This window comes from Bos mutus, chromosome 22 (assembly GCF_027580195.1).
Source record: "Bos mutus isolate GX-2022 chromosome 22, NWIPB_WYAK_1.1, whole genome shotgun sequence".
Lineage (NCBI taxonomy): Eukaryota > Metazoa > Chordata > Mammalia > Artiodactyla > Bovidae > Bos > Bos mutus.
Window position 1 is genome coordinate 68,229,389 of NC_091638.1, and position 19,450 is coordinate 68,248,838.

The 19,450-nt window shown below is 51.7% G+C and overlaps 1 protein-coding gene and 1 long non-coding RNA gene across 3 annotated transcripts; one reads left to right on the forward strand and one right to left on the reverse strand.

The window, feature by feature from the left end:
• Positions 1-5,105: 5,105 nt before the first annotated feature.
• CDC42EP2 (CDC42 effector protein 2) lies at positions 5,106-11,028 on the reverse strand. 2 transcript variants are annotated; one of them, XM_005894056.3, is made up of 2 exons: positions 10,885-11,028; positions 5,106-6,535 (listed from the first exon to the last, which is right to left on the reverse strand). In XM_005894056.3, the coding sequence occupies exon 2, from the start codon at positions 6,241-6,243 to the stop codon at positions 5,611-5,613; it is 633 nt and encodes a 210-aa protein (XP_005894118.1). In that variant the 5' UTR covers positions 6,244-6,535; positions 10,885-11,028; the 3' UTR covers positions 5,106-5,610. The 2 variants fall into 2 exon arrangements, with proteins under 2 accessions (XP_005894118.1, XP_070215473.1); XM_070359372.1 differs by lacking the exon at positions 10,885-11,028 and adding an exon at positions 10,190-10,840.
• On the forward strand, positions 9,994-18,932 carry LOC138984661 (uncharacterized). Its single transcript, XR_011461908.1, has 3 exons — positions 9,994-10,192; positions 16,703-16,807; positions 17,569-18,932. It is a non-coding gene; the product is annotated as an uncharacterized lncRNA (long non-coding RNA).
• Positions 18,933-19,450: the final 518 nt, after the last annotated feature.

Consider the following 19,450-nt stretch of genomic DNA (forward strand, 5'->3'; position numbering starts at 1 on the left):
AGGCACAGAAAAAAAACGAGAAACCTTGCATAAGAACTGACTGCACCCAATAGAAAGCACAAATTGACCTACAGAGATTACAGATGCTGCAATTATCTGATACCGACCATAAAAGAACACTGCTTACTGAGTTTAAAGAAGATAAAGACAAGTGTAAAAACATCTGCAGGTGACAAGTTTCTGTTAAGTGTCACAACAGAATTTTTAAAGAATCACATCGAACTCCTCCAACTGAAAAATACAATAACAGAAATTAAGAACACGATAGATTGGTTAAAAAGAAAATTAGACACAGCTGAAGACAGAATGAGTGTGCTACCAGAGTGGTCCCCAACCATTTTGTTACCAAAGACCCATTTCGTGGAAGGCAAGTTTTCCATGGACTGGAGGAGGGTGGGATGGTTTCAGGATGATTCAAGTGTATTACATTTATTATGCACTTTATTATTCTTGCATCAGCTCCACCTCAGATCATTAGGCATTAGATTCCAGAGGTTGGGGACCACTGAACTGTATGATATGCAGGAAGATATTATCTTGTCCTTAATACAGCATGGAAGACATATGGACAGGAAATACAGAATTAGGGTAGAAACAGGATAAATATAGAGATCTGAGATATATTTAATTGGAATCTCAGAGGGTGAAGAGAAAGAAAAGGTGTAAAGGCAATATTTAAAGAGAAAATGATCAATAATTTCCCAAAAGTGATGAAATACACCAACTCACACATTGAAGATGGCAAAGAAAGCCCAAGAAAGCTAAAGAAAGACTTAACAGAAAAAATACTGACAAGTTGTGACATCTGTAACGTACTTTCAAAAGGTCAGGAAAAAAGTTTTTATATTCAAGAGAGAAAGCAAATTAGGAAAAACGGTAATAATTGGCAGATCTAGATGCAGATATGTGGGTGTACATTGTTGCTGCTGTTCAGTGGCTACGCCACGTCCAGCTCTTTGTGACTCCATGGACTGCAGCACGCCAGGCTTCCCTGTCCTTTACTATCTCTCAGAATTTGCTCAAACTCATATCCATTGATTCGGTGATGCCATCCAACTGTCTCATCCTCTGTCGCCCCCTTCTACTATACTTTCAGTATTTCTGTAGGTTTGAAATGTTTCAAAATAAAAAGTTTGGGGGAAATATCAGTTCTCTACAGGGAGATCCACCAAGTGCTCAGATTCTTGAAAAAAGTAGGTCTGGAATGTGTCAACCTGGTGAAGAACCCTGAACAGGCAAAATGCAGGCTGGAGGGAAAGCGAACAGGAGCCGTGTAGCAAAGAAGGGAGGTTATTCATACCAGCTACAGCTTTGTTGTAGAAAAGTCTATAGCTTCTACATATATTTCTTTTCTTGCTGTGTCAAGTATAATTTTAAATATATTTTAATTCTCCCACGCTTCTCTGTTTTTCTCCACTGTTGTACACAGTGGTGATTAACTGTACAGTGTAGTTTATAGTTTGCAAACTATTGAGATGAGCTGGTAAAGAACTGCAGGGGTAATGGGCATCATCTCGACATCCTGGACTCGGAAGTGGATGTGATCCTTTACAAGGTTTTGAGTTGTCTCCCTTTGGGAAATGAGTGAATGCATTTTTTAAATTGTTATTATAATAATTAATGAGTTAGTATTTATTTGGCTGTCCTAGGTCTTAGTTACCGCATGGGATCTTTAGTTGCAGCATGCAGACCCTTAGTTGTGGCACGTGGGATCCGATTCCCCACCAGGGATCGAACCCGAGCCCCTTGCACCGGAAGCACAGAGTCTTAGTCACTGGACCACCAGAGAAGTCCCAAGTGGGTGTGTTTTTGACAGGGACAGACATTATACCAGAGGTGATATATACAGGTTATAGAAAATAATATATGTAATATTTTTAAGAGTAAATACTCCAATAAAGAAGTGCATGGATGTCAGGCATTTAAAACAGTGGACTGTGGGGATATTTGCTTTTTTTTTTGGCCATACCACATAGCTTGCAGGATCTTAGTTCCTCAACCAGGGATTGAACCCAGGCCCACAGCAGTGAAATCACTAGTCCTAACCACTGGGAAACCAGGAAATTCCTGTGGGATTTTTTTTTTTTTTTGGCCATCCAACAACTTCACTTCCTATATAGGGGGATTCCTTTGTGGGAGTGGTATCTGTAGGGAGTATGTACAGCTCTATTCAAACTGAAGGGGGAAGGTCCTTCACTCCACTTCTGTCCACCTTAGTCCCAAGTTTAGATAATCCGATGCTTCAGTTTCCCCATCCAGTTCCCTTTCTCCACCCAGGCATGGTAGCCCCGAGCGGGTTCCCAGAGTCCTTTGAATGTGCCTGCTAGGTAGGGAGCAGTTCCAGGGACCCAGGACAAGAAGGTCCGCCTTCCATGGCCACTTTATCCTCATCTCAGGTCTGAGGTGACGTGCTGTTTTCTGGCTGGGTGAAGCTATAAGGAAAGTGTCGTGTTTCCTGTCTTCCCCTCCTGGGCAGATGGGGCCAAGTCACCCAAGAACTGAGGGGGAGCCTGCAGGCAAGACGGTGCTGGCCTTCAGCTCCCCACCCTTTGCCTTCATACATTACCAGGGTCTGAAGCTGAACCCCAGTGGGAGGAGAGGGTTGCAATCATGTACGGGCTTTGGGGCCTCACAGACCTGGGTTCAAAATCCCACTACAGATACTGCAACTCCTATTCTCTAAATGATGGCCAAAATTTCTGATTAAAAACAAAAAGTTTGGAGGTGGGTATGTAAAATGGTGCAGCTCCAATGGAAAATGGCTCTTCCTTAAGAAATTAAATATAGAATGATAATAGGATTCAGCAATCTCACTTCCGAACACATCCCAAAGAAGTGAAAGCAGAGACTCAGATATATGTACACCCATGCTCATAACAGCATTATTCACAATTGCCAAAGGGTAGAAGCAACCCAGTACTCTTGCCTGGAAACTTCCATGGACAGAGGAGCCTGGCGGGCTGCAGTCCATGGGGTCTCGAAGAGTCAGACACGACTGAGCGACTTCACTTTCATGCATTGGAGAAGGAAATGGCAACCCACTCCAGCGTTCTTGCCTGGAGAATCCCAGGGACGGGGGAGCCTGGTGGGCTGCCGTTTATGGCGTCGGACAGAGTCGGACACAACTGAAGTGACTTAGCAGCAGCAGAAGCAAACCAGGTGTCCATTGATTGGATGACTGGATAAACAAAACGTGGAATATACAGACAATGGAATATTGGGTGCTAAGTCACTAAGTTGTGTCTGACTCTTTATGACCCTATGGACTGTAGCCCACCAGGCTCCTCTGTCCATGAGATTTCCCAGGCAAGAATACTGGAGTGGGTAGCCATTTCCCTCTCCAGGAGATCTTCCTGACCCAGAGGTTGAATCTGTGTTTCTTCTCTTGCATTGGCATGTGGGTTCTTTACCACTAGTGCTATGTGGAAAGCCCAATGGAATATTATTCAGCCTTTTAAAAGAATGAAATTTCAGTGCCTGCTACCGCATGGATAAACCTTGAAGTTGTCATGCTAAGTGAAATAAGGCAATCACACAAAAGACAAATAACATGTGATTCCACTTGTGTCAGGCCCCTAGAGAAGTCAAAGTCATGGAGACAAAGTAGAAAGGTGGCTGCCAGTGGCTGGGGTTGGGGGATGGGAGTCAGTGTTTAGTGGGTATGGAGTTTCACTTTGGGAAGATGGAGAAAGTTCTGGAAATGGATAGTGGTGATGGTTGCAGAATAATGTGAATGTATTTAATGCCACTTAACCATATGCTTAAAAATGATTGAAATGGTAAATTTCACATTATATATATTTTATCAGTTTTTAAAAAATCACTGAGAAATAAAAAGGTAGTATGGCCAAGAAAAATGTCCCCTGCTCCAATTCTGCCTCTGCCTCTAGTATGAAATCTTGGCCTAGAAATAGGAAAGGCTGGAGGTGAGGTGGGAGTCAGATTTGTAGGGTCAAAAGGATGGAAAAGAACCAGCAGAGAGTGGAAGAGCAGGGGTCACTGAGGCCAGCACGCGCCTCCAGACATCAAGCCCCACCCTCTCTCTCAGTCCCCACTTGGGGCCAATTCTCTTCCTGCAACAGCTTTTTCCTCTCTAATCTGGGATCTATCTCCCCCTTGGCCTCTGTAGTGACCCTTCTAAAACCTGGGTCTGACCACATATCTCTCCTTCATAACCATGTTTGAATACCTTCTATCTGCAAATAAAGAAATGTTATCCCTGATTTTCTCAGCAACCCTGCAAGGCAGGTGTCGCTGATTCCCATTTTAGAGATGGGAAAACTGACTCTCAACAAGGCTAGGTTGGACTCAGAGACCTAGGCCCTTTTGGCCAAGCTTTGGATCCTCTCTCATTCACTCAGGTGCCTCAGCGTGTTTGTTCAAGAATGAGCATAAGCCCGTCTGCCCTCAGGCTTGGCTCAGAATCTTGACACCACCCCACCCTGCCCCAGGCATTCATGATTTTGGTGTCTTCTTCACGGTGTTCAACACGGTTGAAAATGCACTTGATTACAGATTTGCTATCCTTCCCCCCACTAGACTGCGAGCTCCAGGAGATCAGGGGGTCACGTCCCAGCACCTGGAGCACATGTGATGCGCTGTAGACCAACAAGCAGCACTGATGAGATGGGTCCACTGAGGAACACAGTTGGATCCCTCCCAGCGCCAGGTCTAGCCTGCCCTTCTGCATGCTCCCTCAGTCCCCTGACGCCAGAGAAGCTGTTGGTCCCTTGCACTAGGCCTGTGGTTATTCCTTGGCTCTTGGGCCTCTCTTGCTAGACCTCAGTCTCCCAGGCCCAGTGCCTGGCCTACTCCAGCTACCTCTCATCAGACACCCCAGTCAATGTCAGAATATCCCCAGTTGGCATTTGGTTAGTGCCATTCTCACTATGGGCTTCATTCTCACTATGGGCTCATTCTCACTATGGGCTTCATTCTCACTATGGGCTCAGAATACCGTACAGTTTCTTCCAGAAGGCAGGCCTTTCCTGCACCCCATCCCACCATATAAAGCCCTCTGGGGCTGGAGTGAGTTAGCCCGAAGCTCCCAGAGCCTGGCCTGTCTTGAGGAGGGGCCCGGAACAGAGTACCGGGAACACAAGTACTAGCAGCAGCAAGTTTTATTGCAACTTGAATCCCCTGATCATGTGGGAGGGGTGGGGTGGAGGGACACCGGTCACTGATGCCAGGTTCCCAATCCACAGCATGGAGCCAGAGGTCCAGTTGGCTGTGCCCCGCCTCTTCCCTGGCCCCCCTCCCATCAGGGTGTCATCGAGGCTGAGTTAGAGGCAGGTGAAATGTGGAGTCCATTTCAGCAGAGCCTTCGTCTGAGGGATCTGAGGAACATTTGGCGGTGGGGGTCCAGGTGGCCTGAGACACACAGGGGCGCTTTGGGCTGACGTCGGCATGTGTCCTTGTGGGGCTTAGGCGGAAGCAAAGAGGCCACTCTGTCCATGTGGAGAGGGTGGGAGGGAGGGAGACAAAGGCTCAAAGTGAGAAATCGCTGGCCAACAACCACACAGGTGGGACCCAGGGACCCCGAGTCCTAGACCAGGGTTGGTGTCCACCCCCTGCCTCGGTGGCATTCACCCCACTAGCCGCCCTCGGGTCCTATGTGGGGATCTGCAGGTGGCCCAGGTCTTGGTCCATGATCTGGAGGACGTCGTCCAGGATGGAAGGCCCCAGGTCCACGTGCAGGGACAGCAGGGAGCTGGCGTGGGACAGGAAGGGCTCCTCCGCCCCGGACTCAGTGGTCAGCTCACTGTGGGCGGCACCAGCCTCTGGGATCCTCCACACGTCCACAGTCCCCGCCTCCTGCGGGGAGGCCTGCGGGGTCTCCAGGTGCAGGCGAGGGGGTTTGGGGGGGGCCTGGGCGGCGGGCAGGGTGAGAGCCTGGGGCCCGCCGATGACCGGCAGGGAGATGGCATTCTTGAGCAGAGGGGACGGCCCGTCCGGGAGCTCCCGCCCGCACAGCGTGGCCGTGCGTGTGAACTGGAAGGGCATCTCGAAGCCGCTGTCCTCCTGGGTCTCGTCCACCGCCGTCCCCGGCAGGAGGTGGAACTTGCCCTGCAGGAAGGAGATGTCACCGAACGTGTCGTTGCCACCTCCACTGCCGATGTGGATGGTGTGGCGGAAGTCCCCCAGCGGCGGGCTGATCATGTCCGAGGACAGCAGGTCCCGCAGCTTTTCCTTCTTGCCCTTGCGGCTGCCGCGCTTCAGATAGATGGGCACCTTGGTGGACATCGCGACCTCACCCCCGGGGACCGGGACCAGCCACTCGCAGGACCGCGCCCTCCGCTGTCTCCTCTCACCCCCGTCCACCACAAACACCCAGAGCGAGGTGTCCAGACACCAAACACTTGCCAAAGGGCTAAGAAACGATCAGCGAAGTCAGAGGGCCGAGACAGCCAAAATCACTTTCTCCCAAGAAGGCTGAAAACGCTTCTGAAAACCGGAAGCAGGCAGGCGCAAAGCTGGTAGGCAGCAACTCTCCGGGCTTGTCCTTGAGAGATTCTTTCCGGTCCGGGCTGAGGAGCTGAAACACGAAGGATATGAGTAAGAGATGGAAGGACAAAAGCGAGGCACCTGTCTGGTTTCCAGGTGCCTTCAGGAGCCCCAGGAGCCCATGCGGGGCTTACTCTTGTGGGGAGCCCTCCTGGAAAGATCCTGTGTTCCTCCACAGATTTACTGCGGCCTCAAGGCCTGGATCCCAAGCGCCAAGCCCCTCCCTCTGTGAGTGGGGACCCTGAGTGACAGGCCTGAAGTCACATACACAGCCCTGGTTCTGGTCTCCTGCTCTGAGTCCACAGCTCTGTTCATCTTCATCATCTGCACTCAACTGTGCCCGAGACGTGACCAGTGCCGTCATCAGGGGTGGGGGCGTGGGGGGCAGACGGGGGCACTTGTCTCAGATTTGTCTCAGCTCCTGACTTGACCGAGGATGGAGGTCTTGTGACCTCTGTCTCACCCACCTGGGCTGGGCCCAGGACTGGATGCACAGCAGGTGTTCAGCCCACCCAGCCGAAAGTATACCGGTTTGGCCCAATCACATCCCACCTGGAAGGGAGATGCCTGCTCAGAGCTTCCCTTTTCTCTTCCTCCCGGTTAGGAGTTCCTTATGGGCAGAAACTGAGTCTACTGTAGTTTCTGCCCCTCCTTTCTGTCCCAGCAGCTAAGGAGAAGAGGGAGTGGAGGATATAAATACTTGGGGAGTGGAGGCTCTGCTCCATGCCTGGGATTTTGTTGCGTTCTTTGCAAACCCATCTCATTCATCATCGCAACCGCTCTCCTTTCATTCCCATTTAAAATTAGAGCTCTCGGAATTTCATAGTGGTCCAGTGGTTAGGACTTGCAGTCACTACTGTGGGTCCAGGTTCAGTCCCTGGTTGGGGAACTAAGATCCTGCAAGCCACATGACATGGCCAAATAAATAAATAAAGTTAGAGCTATCAGACATTCTGGAGAGATTCCCATAGGCATTGCAAAATGAGAGAAGCAAAAATGCAAAAATGTAGTCTAGAAGATCCCATTTGCTGAAAGCAGTTCCACTCCCCACTCCCCATACATGCATGTATGTGTACCTACACATACAGGTCTGCATAGGATTATATCTTATATCGGAGCAGGAAATAATATAGAAGGCTGGCACTAGGTTGGCATAGGGGCTACCTAGAGGCAGGGGGGGCAGGGATGGAGTGTGGGGGTCTGTGACATGGGAGGAAAAGTTGCCCTCAATAAAAAATTATCTTTAATATCTGGTCTCATTACTAAAAAATGATATACATAAGCTAAGTATGAAAGGATGGTTGCCAAATGTTGATGGTAGTTCTCTAAAGATGGTAGAATTTCAGGTGACTTCCCCTTTCTTGTTCATACTTCTATAAGCTCAAATTCTTAATAAGAAGCATGTATTATTTATGAGCAATATTATTCATGTAGTCAGAATAAACACAGATATTTTTAAGGTGGAAAAAATAAATACACTCTGGAGGGATGTCATACAGGTTTAACAGAAAAAGGAAGTGGAACGAGCACTCCCTCTAGTTCCCACAGCAGGGGACTGGCCTGGTGTGTAGAATCAGCGTGAAAGGCAAAGAAACTTGTCCAAGGTCGCCCAGTGGGTGACCACGTGAGCCCACCCTCCTGGGGCCAACAGGGGCTGAGCAGGTGGGAAATTGCTGGGGAAGGGTCAAGCAGCCTCTGCCAGTTCCTCTGCCCCATTCTTCTTCTTCATCTTTTTTTTTTTTTTTTAATATTTATTTATTTATCTGACTGTGCCGGGTCTTAGTTGTTGCACTAGGGTCTTTAGTTGCAGTAAGCAAACTCTTACTTGAGCACATGGGATCTTTTAGTTCCCTGACCAGGGATCGAACCCAAGATCCCTGTATTGGGAGCACAGAGTCTTAGCCACTGGACCACCAGGGAAGTCCCCTCTGCATTCAGCCTCAGGAGCAGGGTGAAAGAAGAAGGAGGGGGCTGGCAGGAGGGAGCAGGATGGAGGAAGGAGGATGCAGGAGAGGCAGAATCCCAACTACAGTCCTCCCCCCAGCCAGGCCCTTACTCAGGAAACCCCACCCCAGGACTGGACAGCTCGGGTCAGTGGTGCTGAGCCAGAGACCGGACATCTTGCCCCTCCCAGAGCACCTGCAGCTTAACAGGAAACAAAGGAATGACTCTCCAGTGGCAGAATTCCAGCTAAGCTTGGAAGGAGCTGGAGCAGGGGGAGGGAGGCAGGACGTGCTCTGAGGTCCTGGACTCCCATCACTCATTTATCTAAAAGACATTTATCTGTGCCCACCATGCCAGGTCTGGAGGCATGCTGACATATATCCTATCTGTCCCCTTGGCAGGCGAGAAATCCTGGGATAGTTTTCCTTCCTTTTCACTCATGGAGAAGGAGGCCAACTGGTGGGATCTGCCCAGAACTTGGGCCAGACCTCCCCCCTCCCCCCGCCCTCCATCATACAGGGGCGCCAAGACAGCCTGAGTGTTTCCACAACAGATCCGGCGTCCCTGACAGCTCTCGCGCTCTGAGCCAGATGTATCCACCCAATTCCAGATGTGAGGAGAACTGAGGCTGGGGGGAAGGGTTGGGCCAGTGTCAACCACCAGGGGAGAGCTGGGAACTGCAACCATCAAGCCCCAAATATTCAGATTTGGCAACACCAAGACCCCAGGCTCCAGCTAGCCTTGCATGGTTTCCATTTTAACCTCTGAGGCACAACACAGTGTCATCACTGGCCTTTACAGAGGCAGACGCTGAATCTCAGAGACATCAAGCAACTTTGCCCAGGTCACCCAGCTAGTAAGAGGAAGAGTGGGCACTGCTACCCAGCTGGGTTCCAGTGTCTCTGATACAATGGGCCATACCATAATATGTGCACTGCCTGGGGAGCAAGAGGGAAACGGATCCATCTGGGCTGGGGTTGCCAGGTCCCCAAGCCTCCTCCATTTAAGTCCTACCTCTTGGCTGCTTCCATGTCTCAACGTGCAAGTGTCCAGATGTATGAGAATGAGCTGTCCATCAGGACAAGGCTCTAGGGGCTGGGCTGGGCTGCACCCTGCAGCTTTGGGAGGAGCAGACAGGAGCCATCCCAGCTCTGTGGGCCTGCTCTGGAAGGAGCCCGGGGCCTCCTTTAGAGAAAATGACTTCTTGGAGGCAGAGCCCCCTCCTCACAAGAAATACTAGGCCACTTCCCACCAGGGGTGATCCAAAGGCAGGCCCCTAACCTTGAACTCACTGCTACCTGGAAAACATCTTTTCTCTCTGGGCCTCACCTTCCTCATCCATGAAATGGGATGACAACAAGGCCATTACCAGGGAGTTACTGGAAGTCAGAGTGTGGATGTAGGAGGGGGTTAGCGGGTCACTGTCAGCCTTGACATTTATTCAACCAAATACCTATAGGGACTTCCTCAAGCATTCTGGTTCTCCGGGGACAGTGCTCCAGACAAGACCGAAAAATAACAGCCCCTGGGCCTAGGGGTCCGCCGGTACAGGCGCCCTCGCTGGCCGCGGGGTCTCCCAACTTCCCTGTGCAGAGCGGCGCTCGGTTCCGTGGCCACCAGGTGGCGCGCGCTTTCCCTCTACCGCCCTTGTCCCGGAGGGGTCCTGCACGCACCGGGGTCTCCAGCGAATCTACAGATCTAGGCGGGCACTTCCCAAGGAGAGGCACGCAAGTTGGCTTACCAGGTGCGGACTGTCTGCAGGATCTTCTTCCCTTGGAGGATTCTGGGCTCACAACCAGACAATCGGGGGAAGAGGGAGCGATCGGGGACCCTGCCCGGGTATCCAAGCTCAGGGAGGAGCCTCCCCTGTGCTTTCCGGCCTAGGCGATGTCCGAGTGTCCGCTCGGCGCAGGGCCAGAGTTCGGGCGTGCGGCCCCCGCCCCGTGGCTCCGGCGGGTCCTGCTACTCAGCCCCAGCTCGGGTTCCGGGGCCGACCCCCTCCCCGCCCTCTACCCGAGCGCAGCCCAACCCAGTCCAGATCCGTTTCAGAACACTCGCGGCCACGGCTAAAGATAGGAGGACACCTCACCATCGACTAAAAATACGACCCCGGGTTCTGGCGAGGGCGCTGAAAGGCAGGAGGGCACTCCTGGGTCCCGGGGGTGGGGCGGGGGGCCCAGCGCAGCATGGAGGACTGGACCGGGAATTCGGGTTCGGGATGCGCGGCGCCCCGCAGGCTGAGGGGAACGCGGGCGTGGCCGCCGGGACCGAAGCGCGGGTGAGAAATGCCGTGCATCTCATGGCAGAAAGGACCTACGTAGAGATGAGTTGGGGACCGAGGAGCGATCGGGGATGAGGCGCCTTAAGGATGCACCTCTCGAGGGACCCCCCGCCCAGGAGCCGAGGTCTGGCTGCAGAGTTCGTGCCTGAACTCACCTTGACGTGCGTTTAGGCGGCTGACCGGCGAGAGGCGAAAGCGCAGGAGCTGGACCGCGCGGCTGTGGGATAGACCTGAGCTGCGAACTTACAGGGAAGACTGTGGCCCCTATGGCCCCGCCCCCTGCCCGTAGAGCCAATGCCGGAGCCGCTCCATCTAGGCCACACCCACAGCCTCGCCCCACTCGCGGGCCCGCTTGGGCTCCCTCTTCCGAGGCGCAGCTGAGGGGTCCAGCAGCCGCAGGACCGGGGGTTCTGTCCGAACTCGGGCCGCTGCGGGCTGGGCCGAGTCGAGTGATGGGGCTGGACTCCGCGGACTCCGGCTATGTCCGTCAGAGCCAAAACTCTCGGTTCTATGAGGGCCGAGCGGGGAGGTAGCCGAAAGACCGAATTCTTTAGAATTCAGAAGAGGAGCGTCCCTGGAGGGTTCCCTCCCTGGAGGGCACGGGCATAAAAGTATTGAGTGACTGCTGAGGAAATGAATGAGGCCTCGGAGGCGCTTACGTCAATATATTACAGACTTCCGAGAGCTTTCAGGACTTTGCCGTCCCCTAGAAAAGAGGGCTTTGAGGGTGTGCGCGGGATGAATGGCCAGGCCACGCCCGTATTTACCGTATTTATCTTCAGGCTAGGTGGCTTCCGGGGCGGGGGGTGGGACTGGTACTCAGTCTCTTTACAACGTTGGATGGGGCCTGAGCGGCGGCAGGGTGAGGTCCTGGGGCTTGCGGATGACGGTGACCAGGAGGCTTATTGATTGGTCGGTTGGTGGGTTCATTCATTCAGTAGAAGAAACATTTACTGAAAGGCAGATCCTGCAAAGAGTGGATGGTAACGAGGTAAGGGGACCTGACAGCTGTGACAGTACAATGTGACCAAGATGATAAAATCTTCCATACTGTAAAGGTGGGAGGGGAGGAGAGGGGGTCAGGAAGGCATCTTGAAGGAGGGGAGGATGCTGAGGGTGGAGGCGAAGGTCACCTAAGCCAGGAGGGAGGGAAGGATGGGGAGAAGCAGAATCCAGTAGGCAGAGTAATGGCTCCCCCTAAAGAAGGGAAACCTGTGAATGTGTTTTGTTACATGGCAAAGAACAATTAAGTTTGCCAGCATCACTACGAACAAAGCTAGTGGAGGTGATGGAATTCCAGTTGAGCTATTTCAAATCCTGAAAGATGATGCTGTGAAAGTGCTGCACTCAATATGCCAGCAAATCTGGAAAACTCAACAGTGGCCACAGGACTGGAAAAGGTCAGTTTTCATTCCAATCCCAAAGAAAGGCAATGCCAAAGAATGTTCAGACTACCGCACAATTGCACTCATCTCACACACTAGTAAAGTAATGCTCAAAATTCTCCAAGCCAGGCTTCAGCATCATGTGAACCGTGAACTTCCAGATGTTCAAGCTGGTTTTAGAAAAGGAAGAGGAACCAGAGATCAAATTGCCAACATCTGCTGGATCATGGAAAAGGCAAGAGAGTTCCAGAAAAACATCTATTTCTGCTTTATTGACTATGCCAAAGCCTTTGACTGTGTGGATCACAATAAACTGTGGAAAATTCTTCAAGAGATGGGAATACCAGACCACCTGACCTGCCTCTTGAGAAACCTTGTTTCTCTAACTGTTGTCAGGAAGCAACAGTTAGAACTGGACATGGAACAACAGACTGGTTCCAAATAGGAAAAGGAGTACATCAAGGCTGTATATTGTCACCCTGCTTATTTAACTTATATGCAGAGTACATCATGAGAAACGCTGGACTGGAAGAAACACAAGCTGGAATCAAGATTGCCGGGAGAAATATCAATAACCTCAGATATGCAGATGACATCACCCTTATGGCAGAAAATGAAGAGGAACTAAAAAGCCTCTTGATGAAAGTGAAAGTGGAGAGTGAAAAATTTGGCTTAAATCTCAACATTCAGAAAACAAAGATCATGGCATCCGGTCCCATCACTTCATGGGAAATAGATGGGGAAACAGTGTCAGACTTTATTTTGGGGGGCTCCAAAATCACTGCAGATGGTGACTGCAGCCATGAAATTAAAAGACGCTTACTCCTTGGAAGGAAAGTTATGACCAACCTAGATAGCATATTCAAAAGCAGAGACATGACTTTGCCAACAAAGGTCCGTCTAGTCAAGGCTATGTTTTTTGCTGTGGTCATGTATGGATGTGAGAGTTGGACTGTGAAGAAGGCTGAGCGCCGAAGAATTGATGCTTTTGAACTGTGGTGTTGGAGAAGATTCTTGAGAGTTCCTTGAACTGAAAGGAGATCCAACCAGCCCATTCTGAAGGAGATCAGCCCTGGGATTTCTTTGGAAGGAATGATGCTAAAGCTGAAACTCCAGTACTTTGGCCACCTCGTGCGAAGAGTTGACTCATTGGAAAAGACCCTGATGCTGGGAGGGATTGGGGGCAGGAGGAGAAGGGGATGACAGAGGATGAGATGGCTGGATGGCATCACTGACTCGATGGACGTGAGTCTGGGTGAACTCCGGGAGTTGGTGATGGACAGGGAGGCCTGGCGTGCTGCGATTCATGGGGTTGCAAAGAATCGGACAGGACTGATCGACTGAACTGAACTGAACTGAACTGAATCAACTGACTTTAAAACAGAGAGATTGGGACTTCCCTGGTGGTCCAGTGGTTAAGAAGCCACCCTGCAATGCAAGGGACATGGGTTCTACCCCTGGGTGGAGAACTAAAGATCCCACGTGCAGCGGAGAAACTAAGCCGGTGCACCCCCAGCTAGAGAGCCCTTGTGCTGCAACAAAATATCCCATGTGAGGCAAGTAAGACCCAATACAGACAAATAAATGAATTTTAAAAAATTGTGTTGTGCTTTTAAAAAACAAAACAAAAAACCAGAGAGATTATCCTTATTATCTGGGTGGGTCCAGCACAATAATGATTGATGGTTCTTAAAGTGGAAGAGGGAGACTGGAGTGTCAGAAAAAGAGATGTGATGATGCAGAAACGCTGTATGGCTGCTTAGGAAGATGGAGGAAGGGGCCACAAACAGGCAGCCTCTAGAAGCTGGAAAAAAACAAGGAAGCGGGTTGTCCCCTCGAGCATCCAGAAGAAACACAGCCCACTGAGCTTGATTTTAGACCCATGTTGGAACCTCTCATCAACGGGACTGGAAGTTTATAAATTTGTGTTGTTTTAAGCCTCCAACTTATGGAAGTGAGAGCTGGACAATACAAAAAGGCTGAGCACCAAAGAACTGATGCTTTGGTATTGTGGTGCTGGAGAAGACTCTTGAGAGTCCCTTGGACTGCAAGGAGATCAAACCAGTCAATCCTAAAGGAAATTGGTACTGAATATTCATTGAAAGGACTGATGCTGAAGCTAAAGCTCCAATACTTTGGCTACCTGATGCGAAGAGCCAATTCAATGAAAAAGACCCTGATGCTGGGAAAGATTGAAGGCAGGAGAAGAGGATGACAGAGGGTGAGATGGTTGGATGGCATCAGCAGTTCAATGGATATGAGTTTGAGCAAGCTCTGGGAGTTGGTGAAGGATAAGGAGGCTGGCATGCTGCAGTCCATGGAGTCCCAAAGAGTTGGACAGGACTGAGCGACTGAACAACAACAAAGCCCCCACGTTGGTGGCGATTTGCTACGGTAGCAATGGAAAACAAATGCAGGGAAGTTTCAACTGTTAATCTGGAGCCTTCCTGGCCGCTCCTTCAACTCCCCAAGGAGCGTCAGTTAGGTGGATTCTGCCAGGACTGGCCTAGTGGCTCAGAGGAAAGCTGAGACCTGGACAGTGGAGGAAGGGGGCCCTAGGCCAAGTTGTGGTGTGGGTGGGTAAGTATTGTACCCTCCCCCTTCCTACCACCCAGGCTTTGTCAGCCACCAACTCACCCAGGCCGGCCTGTGCCCCTTGCCCAGTGCCTTTTGCCCTTGAGCTCCTCAAATCCTCTGAGAGCCAGTGAGATGGACAGAGCCAGCATCACTATCCCCCTTTATAGAAGTGAAAACTGAAACTCGGGGCACTGACAGTGATCTACTTAGCCTGAAAGGGCAAGACCTGCTGGCTCTGGGTCCTCCTCCCCGCTTAAGCTTCCCACCCAGCCACTGTCACTCCTGCCCTCCCCTCATTCCTACAAAGCAATCAGGTTGGGGGGACAGCTCGATGCCCAGCCCTGAGCACTGTCTCTGAGCCACAGACCCAGGTTCTGAGCTGACTGTGCTGCTGACTTGCTCTGTGGCCACAAAGAAAGGGCAATCCCTTTCTGAGCCTCCTTGCCTGTAAAAGTGGAGTTCCATAAGTCCCAAACAAGATAAGGGACTTGCGCTTGTTTTGTTGATGGGGACACACAGTCCCTGCAGGCAGGAATTTCATGGAAACATTATAACTGGAGCTTTGGGGGATGGCAGGTGGCCTTGCCACCTGACTTGGAATGAGTCTAATGATGAATAGCTGACTCTGTTAATGACTCCCCTGAGCCTGTGGGAATAAGGCTGAGACGCAGCCCCCACTCTGCCCATCAGTGAGCATCCTCCGTTGGGGGAAGAGACTTGGGAAAGGTCAGAAGCTCCATTCAGGGCTGGTGACAAAACAAAATTACAGGGACGAAAGCTTGGAGAGGCAAAGACCCTTATCCAAGGCCACACAAAGCCAGGAAGCAACTCCAGAGCTCTCTGGAGAAGTTCTGGTGTATCAGTTTAGTTCAGTTCAGTTGCTCAGTCTTGTCCGACTCTTTGCGACCCCATGAATCGCAACACTCCAGGCCTCCCTGTCCATCACTAACTCCCAGAGTTCACCCAGACTCACGTCCATCGAGTCAGTGATGCCATCCTGCCATCTCATCCTCTGGTGTATGGGGGAGGGCAACTGGAAAGCCCTGGGGATGACAGAGCACTTGGGCGATGATTTGTCCCCCAAGCCTGACCCAATCCTGGGCCCTTCCCTCAGCAGTCAGTCATCTGCCCAGCCTGGCTGAGTGGTCAGGGCTCCCAAGCAGGGCCCAAAGCCACAGGAAGAGCCACCTGCGCTCTGGGGCTGTTCTAAGCCCACCTGGATGTGACACTGTTCCACCCAGCGCTGGCTCCCTGGACGGTTCCTACTCCCCTTGTTATCAACCGGAGTTCCAGCCCCTGCAAAGCCCACATCCAAGGCCTGCTCTGTGCCTGGCACTGGGTTCTGCACTTTGCAAGCGCTCAGGTAGGCGGTCCATTCTCCCCATTCACAGAGGCAGCTGTGTGGCTTGGCTGGGGCCTGCGGAGTCCCTGGGGAGCCTGCTGCTGGCTGCTCTCAGCTCTGCTGAATGGACGGGATCCTTGCAGACACACCCCGTGTTGCCATGGTAGCCCTGCAGTTAATGAGCATTTATAATACAGGATTTCATTGACTAGAATTGTGTATGTGGTTTTTTTTTTTTTTTTATGCAATGTCTCAGGCTGTGTGTAAAGGCCTGAGTACGGGTGATGAGGCTGGGATCCTGGGCCAACGGAGCATCGAGGTGTCCTGTGTTTCTGACCCAGTGGACGCTCAGGCCAAGTGCCTCCTGTTCAGGGCCTGGACTGGTCTTGCCGGAAGGTGTCTCGGACAGCCTAGGGTCTAAGGGGTAGGACCCTGAGGGACGTTCAGGAGAGGCGAGAGGCGAGGAAGCCTGGAGGGAGAAATGCCCCAATGGGTCATTCAAGTCCCTTCCCCTCAGCCTGGAGCCTCGCCTTGATCCTGAGCTAGGCCCGGGCGCCATAACCCTGCCCCTCAACCCCACAGCTGCTTCCCCCACCCAAGGACCTGTAATCGCCACACAGGGACTGACTCAGCTCTTCCTTCCCCTCCCGGCCTCTTCTTCCTGGAAAGCACCAGCGTCAGCAGCCCCAGCCCCTGAGGGCCCTGGGGGATAGAGCTGGAGGCCCCCTTCTACAAGGTCATCTGGGGAGAATGATGGAGGAACCGAGCCGGAGGGTAAGACTCCCAGGCTGGAGCCAGCTCTCCTCGGCCCCTCCCACAGGGCACCTAGGGAGGCAGGTGGGACGAGGGGGCCCAGGAGTCTGGGGACAGGTCTGGGGACAGGGCATCACAGGGGAAGGGACATCAAGGGAGCAGAGAGAGGAGACAAGGTCCCCGAAAGGGCCTAAGCTCCCCCCACCCCCATCCCCTGCCACAGGAGGCAGGGAGTGGGACAGGCTGCATCCGCCCCTAGGAAGCCTCCTCCGTGGCGGCCTGAGGTCAGCCTGCAGGGCCCTGTGGCCTGAGCCAACCCCCGGCCTGGGATGGATTTTTCCTTGATTGTTTCTTGTTTCCTTCCTCCCCTGGGCTCCTGCCAACTCCAGCCCTGTCCTCCTCGCTTCTCACCCGCCTTTAGGGAACTCTGACCCAACGGAGGCTGGGACTCCAGATGAGAGCTCCCCCAGAACTCCCCCAGCTCCTGCCTCTGCCTTGGTCCCCTCCGTGGGAAATGGGTGGCAGGGCCTGACTGGAGGACTTCTCTATGGGTCTGGATTTTTGGTCCCAGGCCCAGGGCCAAGGGGCTTTCCAGAGTCGTGACAGCCCTGTCCTAGAAGGGACCAGTCCAGGCACTTCCTTGGGAACCTCCGAGCCACATGGCCGTCTTTTGGTCAGGGCAACACAGAGTTAGCAGAGGTTGTGTTCAACACTTCCCACCCTTTTGAGACACTTTGTCATTATTCATTTTGAAAACTCATTGGCATCTACCTTGTGTCTAGGGCTGTGCCAACTAGAGAAGACACAGATGGCCAAGGCTGAGTTCCAGACCTCAGAAAACAGAAACTCTGGGTAAAACAAACAACCAATTCTGTACCATAATGGAGATCCTTGAAAGCAGAGGCCAGCTCTGATTTATCTCTTTCCTTCCCGGGCGGCATGGATGAGGCCCAGTCAGTCACAATGGATTGCATGCATACTATTAATAAGTCGCTTCAGTCGTGTCTGATTCTTTGCGACCCTGTGGACTCTAGCCCTCCAGTCTCCTCTGTTCATGGGGTTTTCCAGGCAAGAATACTGGGGTGGGTTGCCACGCCCTCCTCCAGGGGATCTTCCCGTCCCGGGGATTGAACTCACATCTCTTAAGTCTCCTGCATTGGCAGGCAGTCTGTTTACCACTAATGCCACCTAGGAAATGGGTTGAGAGAAGAACCAAAAAGAACAGCAGTAAGACCGGTTTGTTCTGCTAGTGGAGGGGAAGCAGGTGGAAGAGTCAGGAAGGCTTCAAGAAGAGGTGATATTTGAGCAGGATATTAATGGATAAGTAGGAATTTGCCAGTTGGAGAATGGAAAAGATATTTCAAGGGGAGCAGGCAGGGACAAAAGCAAAGGCCAGAAGGAGTACGAGTAGATGCATGGTGTGATCAGGAAACAAGAGATGTCTAGCAGACCATGGCATAGAAGAGGGGGAAAGACCAAGAGGGTAGAGGGCACCATTTGCCTTGCCCACCTCCCATCCTTCTTATTCTGGCGACCACCCATCAATTTTCCAGAGTCTCTAGTATGATTGACCCCACTGCCAAGCTCTAAAAGTGGGTCTGAGACCCTGGTCTATCCAATCTGAGTGATGGGGATGGTTTAGGGATAGGCATATATCAGCAAGGGCTTCCCTGGTGGCTCAGTTGGTAAAGAATCTTCAGGCAATTCGGGAGACCTGGGTTTGATCCCTGGGTTGGGAAAATCCCTTGGAGGAGGGCATGGCGATCCACTCCAGTATTCTGGCCTGGAGAATTCCATGAACTGTATAGTCCATGGGGTCTAAAGAGTCGGACATGACTGAGCGACTTTCACCACCATATATCAGCAATGAGCTTCAGCCTGTGATTGATACGGCGACAGATGGCAAGACGTCAACTCAGGACTCCCGGCGGCCAGCTCTGTCCCTCTGAGGGAAGAGCCTGTCAGAGAATAAAGCCAGCACAGAGAAAAACAGAGCCAAGAGAATGACTTTCAATGACATGGCTTGTGCTCCTGCATCCAGTCTTGCCTGAGGCAGACATCCATTATATGAACCAACAACTTAACGACTTTTGTTTAGTGCAGTTGGAATTGGGTTTCTGTCACTTGCCACCAAGAATCTTGCCTATTAAAGAATAGTTAAAAGCAGGACTTCCCTGGTTGTGCAGTGGATAAGAATCTGCCTGCCAAGGCAGTGGGCACGGGTTCGATCCCTGGTCTGGGAAGATTCTACATGCTGCAGAGCAACCAAGCAACTCAGCAACAACTGAACCCTGGAGCCCTGGAGCCCGTGCTCTGCAACTAGAGAAGCCACCGCAGTAAGAAGCCCTCGCACTGCAACGAAGAGTAGCCCACGCTTGCTGCAGCTAGAGAAAGCCCGCTCGTAGCAACGAAGACCTAGCACAGCCAAAAAGAGAATAATTAAAAACAGACAATAGCTCGTGGTAGCTGCTGAATGGGTGGGAATCAAGGATCTGTGTAAGTGCGATATGACCAGAATTGCATTTTTTCACTGAAATTACTTTTTTTTTTTTGACATGGTAGCGCTTTCATTCGGTTCACAATTTAGAAATCACAAGGGGCAGAACGTCTCCCTCTCACTCTTGTTTTCCAGGCACCAGTTCTCCTCCCCACGGACAACCAGTA

Coding starts and splice junctions, on each gene's coding strand:
- CDC42EP2 (XM_005894056.3), bottom strand. CDS start 6,243: ATGTCCACCAAGGTGCCCATCTATCTGAAGCGCGGCAGCCGCAAGGGC.